The following is a 14,565-nucleotide window of genomic DNA, read 5'->3' on the forward strand; positions in this document are numbered from 1 at the left end:
ATTATTTTACTATTTTATTTTCTTTTGCAATAACAACTTAAGTAGAGTTTGTTATTTCTTCTGTTGATTATTTCTTTATGCATCATTCCATTTCCTAGCTGACAGTATAGAGTTTTGGGAACTGGTGTCTTGTGGGTTTGATGGAGGAATTACCTTCCAGTGACCAGCCTTTATCAGACAAGACCCAGGTAGCAGCAGGATGTCAGGGACAGCACTTGAAACTGAAGGCTGGTTTGGCAGAGCAGCAGCCAGCCAGCAGCCAAAGCAGCAGGCATCCTGTAAAACACAGATATTGCTCAGGCTTTAGATATTGATGGCTCCTTTTAAGAGGTTAAAGCAACATTTCTTTAAGCAGAAATTCTATAAATCTTTTATTAATTTTATTCTTGTGATTGAGTTACAATGCCTGTTTGTGTATTTTCTTTTCTGAAGTTTTCTGTTATAAAGATCCACTGCTTTAAGTGTTTAAGTGCTCCACAGAATTCTTTCCAGTTAGCTACTGGCAATTCCAAATTAAGAATAACAAGGCTCTGGTGAAAAATAAAAAGCAATGGAAGAGATATTTGAAGTGGATGACTGTTCATCTTTTTTTCTCTTAATGTTCTGCTCAATATTGATTTTATTTTTTTGGTGTTATTCCTTTCAGAGAGTGAATCTGTCCTTTGATTTTCCATTTTATGGACATTTTCTACGTGAAATTACTGTGGCAACTGGGGGTAAGTGGCTTTGTAACCATTTACTTTGAGTAAGATGAGAAGAGTTTCTTTCAGCTACTTAAAATACTTTTTTTCCCCTGCCTTGTATATGTCAAGAGATAAACTGCAGCTTTGATTTAGGAAATTTTCCTGTCCACAAAAAGAAAATCACAAAATGTCAATATGATGAAAAGCCTCCAGCAGTTCAAGTGGAACTGTTGTAAACCCATCTGATTGTAAGGCTTTACAGCATTAATCCTTTTCTGTTTAGATATTTCCCCCTTGGGAACTTGGGTGTATGTAGCAGTTGCACTGGTGGTGAGAGTGCTGGAGCCAAAACAAGGAGGGAGACAGGGTTTGCCTGCATGAGGCAAGAGGATTTCCTGCCCAAAGATAAGAGGTGCTGCTAGAAGTACATCCTGTGTCACCTGTAGGGCAAACCCACTGCAGTGCATTGTCGTGGTGTGGTACAGCCTCTGAAAATGTACTATGGCCTTCCTCTCCTCCGTCCAGGAGACGAGTGGGGTGAGAAGGGAGGTAGGGCCAGCTCGAGCTCCCAGTCTGGCAGCTCTGGGCACCACTGATGGCTCATGGCTGGGGTTCTGCCTCCCACTGCTGCTGGCTGCTGCTTGCACCAATCTTCTGTGCTGGGAACAGCCATCAGCTCCTTATTTTCCCCTCCCACTTCACCTCCTTGACAGACAATTTGATTCTAATGAGATGAGGAAAAGGAGACAACGTGGAAGATAACAAATCCTAAAAAGAAGGAGTAATAGTAAAAAAATGAAAACAGGGAGGCAAAAGGCAGCATCATGGAGAGCACACCCACAGGATCCTCTGGTCCTTGAACATGTCCAGCAAGTTCATGGACACTGGGTGGTGGTGCTCAGCCTAGAGATGTGACAGTACAAGCAGGCAGAAATACCAGCCACCATCATCAGGAGCAATCCTACCCTGTCCCTGGTCAAAGTTTCTCCTTCCTTTGCTGTGGGGGTCCAGATGGACTGGATCAGGGGATATCCATGTCTACCTGGAGTCCTGAATGGGGAGGTTATGACTAAAAGGTTAGGGTAGAATTGCAGCCAGTGTCTCAACAAGAGTGGGAACTGGAACAGAGGTCCCAGTCGTGTTCCTCATCAGGATCTCCATTTTGATTCCAAAGAAGAATACAAGTGATGGACAAAGGTGAATAAAGGCTGATGTGAAATGGTTGCTTTGCAGTAGAATGATAAAAAAGGATGCAGGATTATGAGGTGACTTCAGTATCAGTTTTCCCTTCTTGATCAACAATGAGATTTTGCTGCTGATTTGGATCAGATGAGCCAAGAACCACTGATTTTGAGACTTGTCTGATTTCCATTCTACTTTGCTGTTAATTTCATTTTGGTGCTTCATCATTGATGCCTAGTTCTATGTTCTTTATTAGAGGAGTTGCATTTGACAGGCTGCCAAAATCAAGCACATGATCTACGTAGCATGAAAGAATGGGATGGGATGCGATGGATCCTGCACAGCTAAAACAACAGTGGTGGGGACAGGGTTCATCCTCTAAATGTCCCCTTATTCTTACCGCTGTACTTGGTTCCTTAAAATTTCACAAAGTTCACTCTCTCCAAGTAATTCTTTTTGTGTGGTCATTCTGCTAAGCCTTCCCTTTTAATGGAAGTCCTGAATTTTTACTACTTTTACCACTTTCACTAAAGTACTGTGCTGTGACCAGTTTCTCCATCGCACCCAAAAGACTTAGAAGGAAAGTTAATATCCTGAGGTGAACTGTGTAGTAGCAGTTTGTGAGTTACACATTTTTTTTTCCTTTTGATACAGAGTAACTGGGGAATTTAAGTGATTTTTTCTTTGTTTTCTTTTTTTAAAAAAACACGTAAGAATATAAAAATGACTGCAGCTCTGCAGGATTCTTTTCTATGGGTATTAATGGCATACTGGCTGATAATTATGCTTTTCTTTTTGCTCCATTCCTACTAAATAAAATATTTTTGCTGTAAATAGATCTAGGGATTATTGTCAAGCTAAATAGGACTTTAAAATCAGTCCTTTTAATGTACACCATTGACATTAGCACAGAGATATTTCTTTCATTGACATTTCCATGATTTTTCAACCTCAAAATTAAGCACGAAAAAGATCTAGCTAGTAATAGATTTTAAAATGCTAATCTTGATAAAGCTCAGTAACTGTAAGTCATTCTGTCAGTCCAGGATAAGATGCAACCTTTACTACAGCTATAAGACTCCTAAACTCATTTAGCTGGAAAAGAAAGGTTTATTTCTGTACTAATTCTCTAAAAGCGTTTTGTTTTGGATATATGTGCAAATTTTGTTGCTAAGCTAAGCACCACACTTTACCACCAGTGATTTATGATAACAAAAGATGAATACAGGTTCCATGTGCTTCGTATACTGTATGGTCTGCTATTTCCTAGTAACCAAGATTTTACAATGTCATTACTATTATTAGAGACCTGGAATACCTCCAGAGGTTATTCTGACATCGAAAGAATGACAAAGTTAATGTGTACGGGAGTCCACTTCCTGGAGAGCAGGATATTATTAATTATGCTAATGACAAAACTAAAAACTGTTTTTACATCCAAATCATAAATTAAATAACCTTCTTAAAAGGGAAGTTGAGTACAATTGCACATTACATGCCTGTCACAATAAAAACATCTACCCCGATAGTTTCTGCCATTCTTCATGGAGTGTGCATTCTGGAATAGTAGGGTTCCCAGATTGCTTGGGATGATTTTGAAATTACTGGGGTTTAAAATTCAATTTTTTTTCTCTTTAGCTAATATTTATTTCCTCTTCTGAATAGTTTTGATAAGCTGATTCTGTTCAACTAAGAAAAGGAAGAATGTGGAGTGAAAATAAATAGTTCGAGGGTCTTATTCACTGTTGTCTTTAGTTTGTATTTGAAAAGGTTATATATTATTACAGGAATTTTATATTAGAATTAAACTAATTATTAACATAATTAGTAATTGTTTCTTTGCTATACAGACATTTCTCTGCCCAGATTCCTATAGATAGCTCTCAAAACTTTAATAATAGTAAGTAACGCAAGAAGAAGCTGCATTTTGGTTTCTGTGAAGCTTTCTAAATGTGGTGCCCTATGGCCCAAGAATGTGGTTATTTTCATAAAAAAACACTGTTGAGATAGCGAGTCATATTGTGCATGTCAGGAGCTGCGTATATGAAGTCTGCTTGTTGCCAGTCTTTGACACCCCTCACAGAGCTCAGCAGAGCTGGGAAAACCCTGTCTTGTGATGCATCTCTCCATGCAGTACCATAACACTTCTCACAGGTGTCCTTGAAGCTCTGTGGCCCCACATCCTACTCAACATGCAGCAAACTTCACTGCTGGCTCTATTTTCCATGTTCATGATAGTAAGCCCCTCTTGTTTATTCTCTGAGGGGTTTTTTGGTTTGTTTTCTTTATCAGTCTCTATTTTTTAGTGCAATTTTATATCAGCTCCTGTCAATTATTCAGTTGGGGTTTTTTGCTTTTAAGGCATTTTTAGTTCACATTAAATTTCTCTGTGGTATTGCAGGGAGCAGGAAAGGCCTTGCTGTGCAAACATTGCCCAGCATTAATGAAAATAACAATGACAGTAGAAATTGAAGTGACTAGGTGGTTACATTTTTAGATTTATAAAGCTGACTGTTGAGACATTTTGCCAGCTAGCATGAAGAAGGGTCCAGAAATGTCCACCTACCCCATGTAACAGCAAACTGCTAAAGTTGAAACAAGCAGCTGAATTTTTAAATATTGTATTAAATTCTGGTGAGATAATATTTCATGAGTCATCTTTCCATAGAGGAATATTCCAGATGGAGGAATTGTTTGAAGTAATTCTTGCAGTGAAGATGCTGCCTGAGCATTTCTACCAATGTCAATAATCAAAGGAGTACCAAACAAAGAAATAAAAAGCCATCCTAGCAGTAAATCCCAGTGTAATTGAATTAAAGTTGATAATTTTCTAAAACAGAAATCGAGAACTCTTTGTATGATTATTACTTCCTATGGGCAGATCTCATGCTTAAAAATACTTGTATTTATGGAAGAAAGAGATCTTTGTGCATCCAAGATTCACACAGCTTTTCATCAAAACTATAACTGTCCTACACTCCATTGACACAAGATAAGAAAACAAGCATTGAAAAATTTTTCTGCTGAAACTTGATGTTGTTAGATCTTGTGTTGAGGAGCAGCTGTTAGGTACCTGAGCATGGTTTCTAAACCCTGACTTGTCAGGACAACTGATTCAAAGTAATCTTTCATTTTGACGAGGAATCACAGTTATTTCAGTATCAAACTCTTTTTATGTGTACGTATGGCTTGTGGGAAAGTAGCAGAGGCAAAATATCTCAGGTTAGCAAGCTAGTTGGTTAGCTGCATAAAAGCTGAAGTTTTATGCAGAGGTAACACTTTAAAATTCCTTTTGGACATTGAATGTGTATGTCTGGTTATGGAATTCATGTTTAATTTTACTGTTTTCACTATAGCAGGAGGGATAAGAAAAATAATTACCAAAGTGTGGCAAATTCTAATATAATTTCCATCAAATTTTGCAGTACTTTCAAGGAAAAAGGATCAGTGATAGAGAGCATGCTGTGGAGAAGGAATAAAGCCTGATGTCGCACTGTCTGAGCCCTATCTTTCTGTGTTGGCCCACAGAGCAATACCTCTGAGCAGGAGGGAAATTTGTCCACCTAGCTGGTGGAAAGAGAAGGGTCCACGGGATCAGGACCTGAGCTTGTTAAGGGTGAGAATGGTGGTGCGTTTGCAGCCTGCAGAAAGTCTATGCTAAAGAAAAATTATCTGGAAATTTCTAGTCCTCAGGGAATGATTATGCTTTATTTTCCCTGCATCTCATGCATTTATTTTCTTAAACTTTCAAACCAGTGGATAGGTGGAGTGAAATTTACCTGGCCCTTTGAATTATCAGTGTCCTGAGTGGAGCATTTTGTTGGAGTCTGTCAGAAATCTCAGTGAAGCTTTTCTGGCTGTTCCTGCTGCTCTGAACCCTTCAGGACAGGAGCCAGCAGGAGATGTGTTCGTCACTTAATGAAGAGCTCTTTGATAACACAAATTGCCCTATGGGCAACATCTGTTAAATGGCAAAGGTGATACAAAGCAGAGTGAAACACAGGGTTTCTAGCCAAAATCAGTGGCTCAGATTAGCTTATGTCTGTTACAGGGGATTACACTTGTCATCACCAGTGGGCAGCTCACTCTGAAGGGACTGTAGAGGTCTGGCTGTTGACTAGCTCACACAATTGCCTTCATTCACCTCCTCTTTTTCTGATGTCTTATATTGCCGTGCAGTTGTTACAAAAATTTTCTCCCTGTAAAGCTTCCTTTGTCTGTCATTTCCTGTGTCAAGTGTCCTGGGAATATCCCTCCTGTCTTTGTAAGGGAGCAGTCCCTCCCTGGAAACTCTGCTTTGCCTACCTTTCCTTGGTGAACTCTTACAACTCTTTCCATTCCCACACTTATGCTTTATCTTTACAAATTGGATCAGAAGCACTTAGGGCAAAGAGAATGATAAGCTTTAGGGGGAAAAAAAGCATTCCATATGCCTTGACATTACCCTGATCATCATATATTAAAGCATTTTCCAACTTTGACTGTGAGGATCATGGGCAGTAGTTGCACTGAAGTGGTAACAGGACTTAAAATGACCATAGTTGTGGTTTTGTAAGACTCTGTTTCATAGAATAACGGATAGCTAGCCAAAGTACTGTCCACATGTAATGCCAAATAAGCATTAAATAAAATTTAATCATTTTGCAGAAAATAATAATAAATTAAATGGCTTAATGTTAAGGCAAAGAGCCTTCAGGATAGCCAAAAACTGCTCCACTGAACACTGGGAAGTTGTCAGGTATGGACTATGTCTAAAAAGGATCCATAACTTTTTATAGTATAATTTTTTAGTAGGCATTTATCTTATGCTCAGCATTTAGAATAGCATTCAAATTTGAATAATATTGTGCTATTACATCATAGTAAAGATTTTTAACGCTTGACAAGTCTTTATTTTCTCCAGCTACTACAAAATATAATGTATATTTGGTTTGGTTCATGCTCATGAGTTAAAAAAACCAAACTTCAATACATTTCTGCCTATAGCTTCTAATGAAAAGATGAAAATTCTTGCTGAGGGGTGGGAAATACACCTTTTGATGCTGTAAGGCAGTACTTCATAAAAATTATGTATTTATGTGGAATTCCTAGACCAAATGAAATAAATGTTCCAAGATTTGTAAAATAGTACTTGTATATTACTGTTTCATAAAGTCAAAATTAGGACCATGATAATAGTTGGTTACAAAATTTTTCAAAAACTTGAGTATTTCCAAGCATAGGGCATTAGAGACCATTCAGGCTGGGAATTATGTCAAAAATTCAGCTCAGAGTCAATATTAATTACTAAAAATAAGGACCACTATAAGTTACATTATTTCTAATAAGAGGTGGGTCTTAGGTTAAATTCTGTCCACATATTATTAAGTGTTGTCCTTTCTGAAAAAGCTTATTTCTAACTTTGGCAAAAGTTCTGTTTCCTGGTTTTTCTTAATGTATTGAATTCCTACTACTATCAATTTTATTGCCAAGGTGTAATAAAATCTTTTCAGACAATTGATCCCATCTCCATCTTAATGAAGTCTCTCTTCCTTGAACTTTTAAGGGAACTCAATTCACATCTCAAACCAGGCAGCTGTAAATGCAGTTTTATAATTTTGGATGTGAAGTCCTGTGTATTACATGATGGTTTTGCTAATTAGTACCCCATAGCACCAGGTACCATTGATGATTACTTGTAACAGCCAGTGAAACTGAGGGCTTCATTTTCTTTAGCATGTTATCCTCTGTATCTGTAAATGTCATAAATTTATGTTCTTGTTCCTAGATTACTGACGAAATTCATATTGTACCTTTTATTTCTGCTGAAATCTGGGCGCCTGCACTGACTGATCATTTGGCTTCCTTAAGAAATGACTGTTAAGACAAGTGTTCACACAAATATCCTGATCCTATTGCTATCAAAATGAGCTGTAAAGCTCCTTAGATTGCCACAGGATGCTTCCCTAATTGACTGTACCTCATATCGGGGCAGCTCTCCATTTCGAGATGGCTGCTCTGTTAAAGCCATGCTCTGCAATGGCAGCAAGCAGCAACACTCACCACTGCTCCTCTCCCAAGTAGTGGAGAATGTTTACAAGTTGTAGCAGAGCAGCACTCAAAGGGAAAAGTGTCTAAGTTTGTTTAGTTGGGTTTTTTCCATTCTGTGTGGATAGCATTAAGTACAACAAGAGAGTAATACAGGCAAGGTTTTTGCCTGTGTAGATAAAGTACCTTTAATTCTGTCAGGAAAAGATATTAGAAATATTATATTTGGAAGTACTCATCAGCTACAATATCACTTCAACAAAATGATGTTTTTAAAGCTATAGGTAAGAGTCCTATCCAGTTAATAATTTTTTGTTCTATCAACAAAGGGGTCTTTCTCCAATTTTATGCTGTGCATTTTATTACCTTAAACAGTATTCCAACAGCTCAGAGGATCATGTATATGAAGGTGTTTAAGCTAGTGCAATGTTGGTACAACTGTTAAGCATTTATTCTATATTACCTTTGTAACTTAATCTGTGTTGCATTAGCTTTAGTGTCTTTAACACGATGTAGTATAGAGCCATCATCCAAAGAATTAATTAATAAGAAAAACAAGTTGTAAGAAAAATAGAAGTCTAAAGTGTTGAAGCAATGTCCTAGTTTCCAACTTGTAATATTTTGGAAAAGAAGATTTCTTGCTCCTCTATTTTGCTTCAGACTTAGCCATTTCTTGGGCCACTGGCAGTATGTCCAAAGCAATTATAGCAAGTAACAGTACATTCGATTTCCAGCTGCATTAGTGAGTGTGGAATTTCTGGTTGTTGTGCTGTAAGCAGCTTGTTGTTATCTAAAAGAAAAGTTTGGAAGCTTACACAGGATTAATTAAAATCAATGAAGGACTTAAGTGAACACTGAAATTATTGCTGGAGAAATATAATTAACAAAGTAAATTGCTTCCTAAAATGGCCCCAGATCAGTCCATAGAGACCCAGTGCCAGCCCTCACTGATGAGGAAGCTGGAAATATTTTGTGGGAGCTAAAAGTAACAGAAAACCATCCTACTGGAGCCATCCTACTGATGGCACAGGCTCACCTTAAGAGGCTATTTAGTTGCTTAATTTTACATGTCACCAGCAGCATTATTAAAAAAGTAAATATAATTTCTCTCTCTTCTTGCTATTGTTTCTGTTTTGTTGTATCCAAAGTCACAAATCACCCATAATTTCCATTTCCTATCTGTATCTCTGACTGTTGAATAGCATGAAAAGCACGTGAATGAATCTATGTAAGGCTTTTCATATTCATTACTTCAGATAAAGTATTCTAATTTCACTACTTGGGATCTGTCAAGAAAAATCCTGCACATGGAATTTCTTCTGCATCTCTGACAGTACAGGGACTACAGATTTTCTTAATATCTTGACTGTCCTGCAGTGCTCATATGATGACTGTCCATCCATCCCTGACTCCTGGAGAGTCTTAAGAAAAGCAAATGCTGCTACGTGTTTTGCATGATCAACAGCTGGAAAACAGAATGCATGCAAATGTTCTCTGAGCCACATTATGAAAAATCAGTTGCCCGTTGCCAGCCTCTTCATTATATCATCATCCCTCCTTGGCAACCACCCTCTCTCAAGCCAGTCCTTGCTAAATTCATTAGCTTTGCAAATTGTTAAGACTCATATCAGCCTGTTTTCTGAAGCCAAAGCCATTGAAATAAATAGATTCCCATGGATCTTTGTCAGTTTTGAACTGAGACTTTAATTTTTTCACTTGCTTCTCACTCCTCCTTACAGCCTTGGCCTTGGCTCCATTCACACCCTTTCCCCTTCCTTCTGTCAATGTTGTCACTGGGCTGTGACATCCCCAGTTTTCAATCTTTTTCATGCATATGCCTGTTGAGGAGATGGTTCCAGGTGTGAGCAGTGGAAGGAAGCATTTTTAAATTTCTTCCAAAATCTTTGGAAAGAATTCACATTTATGGAGGTTTTCCTTGCCATGACTTGAAGTGATAATTTTGTCACAAAGCATAAATTTAATGACAAGACATGTCAGGAAAAACAGTATAAATAGAAGAGTTTTTGATGTTTTCATGGAAAGCTTACCTCAAAACTATGTTTGTTTTCATGTGTTTTAGTTCCATTTACTTTTAGGAGCTTCTTCATGCTCCAATCTCTTGCAGTGACTATTCTAGACAGGACTTTTATTTTAGAACTACTACCACTAGGCCATAATATTGTAACAATTTCATGTGTTATGTGTGTCATTTTGTTAGTGATGCTACATCAGCCTGGAAAAGCAGCTTGTTGATGTGTCTTTCTAGTGTGTTTCCAGGAAATGATAAGGTAGCCAGAATCACTAGCATGGGGTTCTTACCCTGCGTCACTCACCAGTGCTGGTCTCAACTCTTGAGTAGGATAGCCAAGGGGTCAGGGCCATGGGTGCAAATGCTGCTTCTCCTTCAAGTGTTAGTGGGTTCAACACTGCCTTGTCTTGCCAGAGACAACATTGGTATAACAGTTCAGTTGGGCTCTGCCCTGCAATTCATGTTAGAAGTGTTTTATCTTCACCCATTACTGTACTGCAAAGTCTGTGCAGGCTGAAGTGTAGCCTACAATTCTGCTTTTAACCAACCTGAAAAAAAGAAAGCCAGACTCTGTAACCTGCATCATGACCCATGATGCCTGGGGCTGCTTACCCAGAAAAATCTTCTTGTAGCTATTTGCTCAAGTAGAAATGGTGACTTTTTCACTTCAAGCTGCCACACATGGCAGTCTGGTACGTGCCTGCACATCTGAGAGCAGAGGCTAAAGGCTGTTGAAGACAGTGACTGTTTTAAGAACCAAAGGGCTTAACTGACTTGCTAAAACATAATTTTTCAAAGAAATAAATGCTTATTAATTTAAGAACTTATTATTTGAAAGGAGCTAGATGCAATATTGTTATAGCCTGAGCCGAATGACAGTAGATGTGTGATTTCATATATCTCACTAGTTAGATGCAAGTGATGCCAAATAAAAGAAAGCGTTATTTGACAATGACTTATTAGTGCAATAAAAGTCATCAGCCCATTCTTTTTTTACTGCAGTTTATGTTCTGCTTTGGTTTCCTGCCTAATGTGGAGGAGACATGAAACATAAAGAAATAAATGTATCTATGGAGCATTGACTAAGAGTTTTAAGCTGCATCTCTCTCAATCCTATACACCAAAATAAATATTTTCCTTCTTTCAAGTAGATTTCTATGTAGTGTTATTGGGAGGTCATATCAATATGAGACAATTTTACTTTCTGATTCCCACCCCCTGATTTCTACCTCTCTCAGAATTGCATCAGAACCAGTATTTTAAGGGGAAAATTCTGTTTCCTAGTCGACAGAATTTATTAGTCTCTTAGTTAGTTTTCTTAGTCTCCTGAATTTATTCTTTAAGAGGGGCACCGTAAGTCATTAGACCTGGAGCCTTTTGAGCCTCCTCCATGATCAGAGCAATTACTGTGTGAATTTGATGCCTGCTTTCCTATCTGAATAATACACTCCTACCTGTGCCTACTGCTGCCTTTCGTCCACCTTAACAGCTCTGAGCTGTACCTGTTTTCAAGTGTCAGAGCAAGGTTAGGACAGCAACGGCACTGCTTACCTTGATTATAAAAATCTATGTCCACATTTTCAGGAAAAGAAAAAATCTTCAGGGCTGTTTGGAAGCAAGTTTTGTTCTCAGTCATCCTACTAAATTATTGGTTTCTTTTAAGGAGTGATGTGAAAGATAAACCATTTTTTTACATTGGAGGACACATTCTTGCACTGCCCATAAACATCCAGCCAGCAGATTGATTAGGTACATGAACATTTCTCTTTAAGAACAGTTTCTGAATTTTTACAAATGCTTTTTTTTTTTGTGCTTCTTCAGCTGTAGCTTTTATAACAATTTTATTTGTTAATTCCAACTCCTAGTATGAACATGGACTTCTGATAACACAGAGATGAGAAAGTTGTGCATCCAGCTGTGAAAATGTCCAAGGAATAATATTTGACATTACTTCGTATGTATTCCCTCAAAAAATAGTGAAAAAATTTGGTGGAGCAGCTTGTATCCTCTGGTATTCTCAGGATTCGTAGCACTTTGCTAACTCATGGAAATCTTGCCCTAGATTGCCAACTGCAAAATACATTTATTCCAATTTTTATAAATAACATTTTTCATCTACTTCCATTGTGGGGGGAGGGAGCACAACAGATTTTTATGAGGGATTCAGCTGGTTTTACTCTACATGAAGAGGAACTCAAGTAATTCTTAGCAAATATGCTCTGGGCATTTGGGCATTTGGAAGATGTAGATGGGATAATTTAAATGCTGTTTTCATTGCTAGCTGTGTTTGGCTTGTTCTATCATCACTGGCATTTATTGAGAAAACCCAATTTTGCTGGAAACACAAATGGAACACAAATAATGTCTATCCATAATACACATCTTAAAAGAGTGACTGGCAGTCCAATTATCAATTATTCCACTAGGTTTAATTACATTTTATGCAGACCAGAAAAGAATGGTAAAATGTGGATTTTCTGTGGTAAATTATGTATTTGGTTTACTGTTAAATAATAATAATAATTTTAAAAAGTGGACAAATATTTGTTTAGTGTCCTTTCTCCATAAATATATATATATTTTTTAAAATACATGTAAGGGGAAGTCTCTAGTTGGAGACTTTCCTGTATACATTCAGAAACTTAACCTGTTTCTATTGCGCATGCTTGTTAAGACTAGGGAGAGAGGAAGAATATGAATTATCAAGAATGTCATACGATGTTTTGTTTTCACAGGTGTTAAAAATACTTATCATCCATGCAAAAAATGAAGTACTGGCTAGGCAGTCAAGAAGATTCTTAAATATTTCTGAGGTTGAAATATAGCTGTTTTGAAGTATAGCACTGTTGACATTTTGTTTTCTTTTAAATGTAGTCATTTTGGCAGTCAGTATTATAGATATTAAAGGTCATCTCCACTCACAAAAGCACTTTAAACTTATCAAATATTTGAAAACTAATCAGGCATGGTTTTTTATTCAGTGGTTCCCATTTAGATGTCTGGTTTTTTCTAATATATTTACAGTTTGGGTTTTTACCTTGTAGTGAAATTATCAGGATGCCACAGTCAGGTAGGTTTTTCTTAGTTTTGTTTCTGGATGTTTTCTTGTGAAATGAAATATAAGCACCATTATCAACTTGCAGTTCCTCTTGGGTCACTCAGATTCTGCTGTTTGCATCTTCTAGAAAACTGTTCCATGAGAAAGGCCTTTTCAGCCTTGCTTCTTTAGATGAGAATCACTGAAAATGAGGACGAATTGTGGCTACTGTCCCTTGCTTGGGACTAGTTGCTTGGGAAGTGTGGCCTTGTTGACATGGTCATATGAAATCAGTCATCTAACAGAGACACTTCTTGGTCTTGCAAAGCCAATAACCTTAGATGACTGTCAGCTGTATTAAAACCATTCTTCTTCTTTTACACAGTCCAAAAATGGGTTTGAGGTTTTTCCTTTTTCTTTTTTTCTCAGATAAACTAGTACAGTGGTTTAGATGCAGAAGGAAGGACTGAGGACTCCAGCTTTAAAATGCAGACCTACTGTCTTCTGCTACCAAAGGCCTAGCATTACCAAGGCATGGTCCAACTTTGAGAAATTTCTAAAATGATGATTCCCTCTGTGTGACAGATAGTTGGATGGTCAGAGGGCTCTACAGGTGTCTTTTTGCTGGGTGCATACTAACTGCTCTGTGCTCTCCAGCACTGCTGTATCATTGCCCTCAGCAGTCAGTTGGCTCCCCTGGACAATTCAGCTGCTTTGCCCACTGCAGAGCAAGCACCAGCACAGTGTTGGTGCGCAGCTCATTGATGCACTTTAGTGCATTACTGTCTGATTAATCTGCCCATTAATTGCACCGCAACACAGCGGCCGCTCTGGAGGAGAACGGTGGTTGTGTCTCAACAATTAACCTGTGTGTTCTGATATTATGGCAAATAACTTTGTCATCTCAATGTATTAATGTAAAATTGGGACTGTGTGGAAAGATTCTGTTGAGCAAGCGGTCAGTTTGTTCTTTAAGCCAGCAGGCACTGAAAGTGTATTTATTGGACAGCAATGCAAAGCAGGTGGGCTCAAAAGATAACAATGTACCAGGAGAAGCTGTTGTGTGAGGAGCAGCAGAAAGGAGAGTGCATTTTGAATAGGTTTACAGAGATCTTGTCATCTCATCACTATTTTCTGTGACAGACCAGCACTGCTATTAAAATTTTGACTTTAAATAATCTAACATCCTTCCTTCAGTGTGTGTTTGGGAGTCTTTTTTTTTTTTTTTTAGGCAGGGAGACTATCTTTAAACTAATGTCCCTAGCTTCCAACCAACTGTGCACTTAAAAATATGATTTTTAGTTATGACTCAAGTGGTCAATCAAAAGACAAATATTTTGTCCTCACACCTTTCTGTGCATATAAGTACTACCATACCTTTCTGGGTCTCATGTTTTGGAGTAATGAGATAAGTCCTGGCTTGACAGAAATTTGCCTAACTTTTTAACTTGGTGAAACCCCATTCTCACTGGCAAGCTGGTATGAAATCCTTAGCCAGCTCAGCTAGCATCTCCTGTGAGTTGGTAATAAAAAAAAAAATTGAGGAGGTTCATTTTCTTCCTAAAGGTAATGACCTGAGTGGGTTCAATGTGTCCTGAGATGTATGC

The 14,565-nt window shown here is 37.9% G+C and overlaps 1 protein-coding gene across 1 annotated transcript in view; it reads left to right on the forward strand.

Annotated features, from left to right (window-relative positions):
* PLXDC2 (plexin domain containing 2) overlaps nucleotides 1-14,565 on the forward strand; it is a 143,058-nt gene that overhangs the window by 28,436 nt on the left and 100,057 nt on the right. The window contains exon 4 of the mRNA XM_017741407.1: nucleotides 647-716. Within this exon, the coding sequence (XP_017596896.1) occupies nucleotides 647-716 (70 nt within the window). The remainder of the gene's footprint in view (nucleotides 1-646; nucleotides 717-14,565) is intronic.

This window comes from Corvus brachyrhynchos, unplaced genomic scaffold (genome assembly GCF_000691975.1).
Source record: "Corvus brachyrhynchos isolate BGI_N302 unplaced genomic scaffold, ASM69197v1 scaffold167, whole genome shotgun sequence".
In the NCBI taxonomy this organism is placed as follows: domain Eukaryota; kingdom Metazoa; phylum Chordata; class Aves; order Passeriformes; family Corvidae; genus Corvus; species Corvus brachyrhynchos.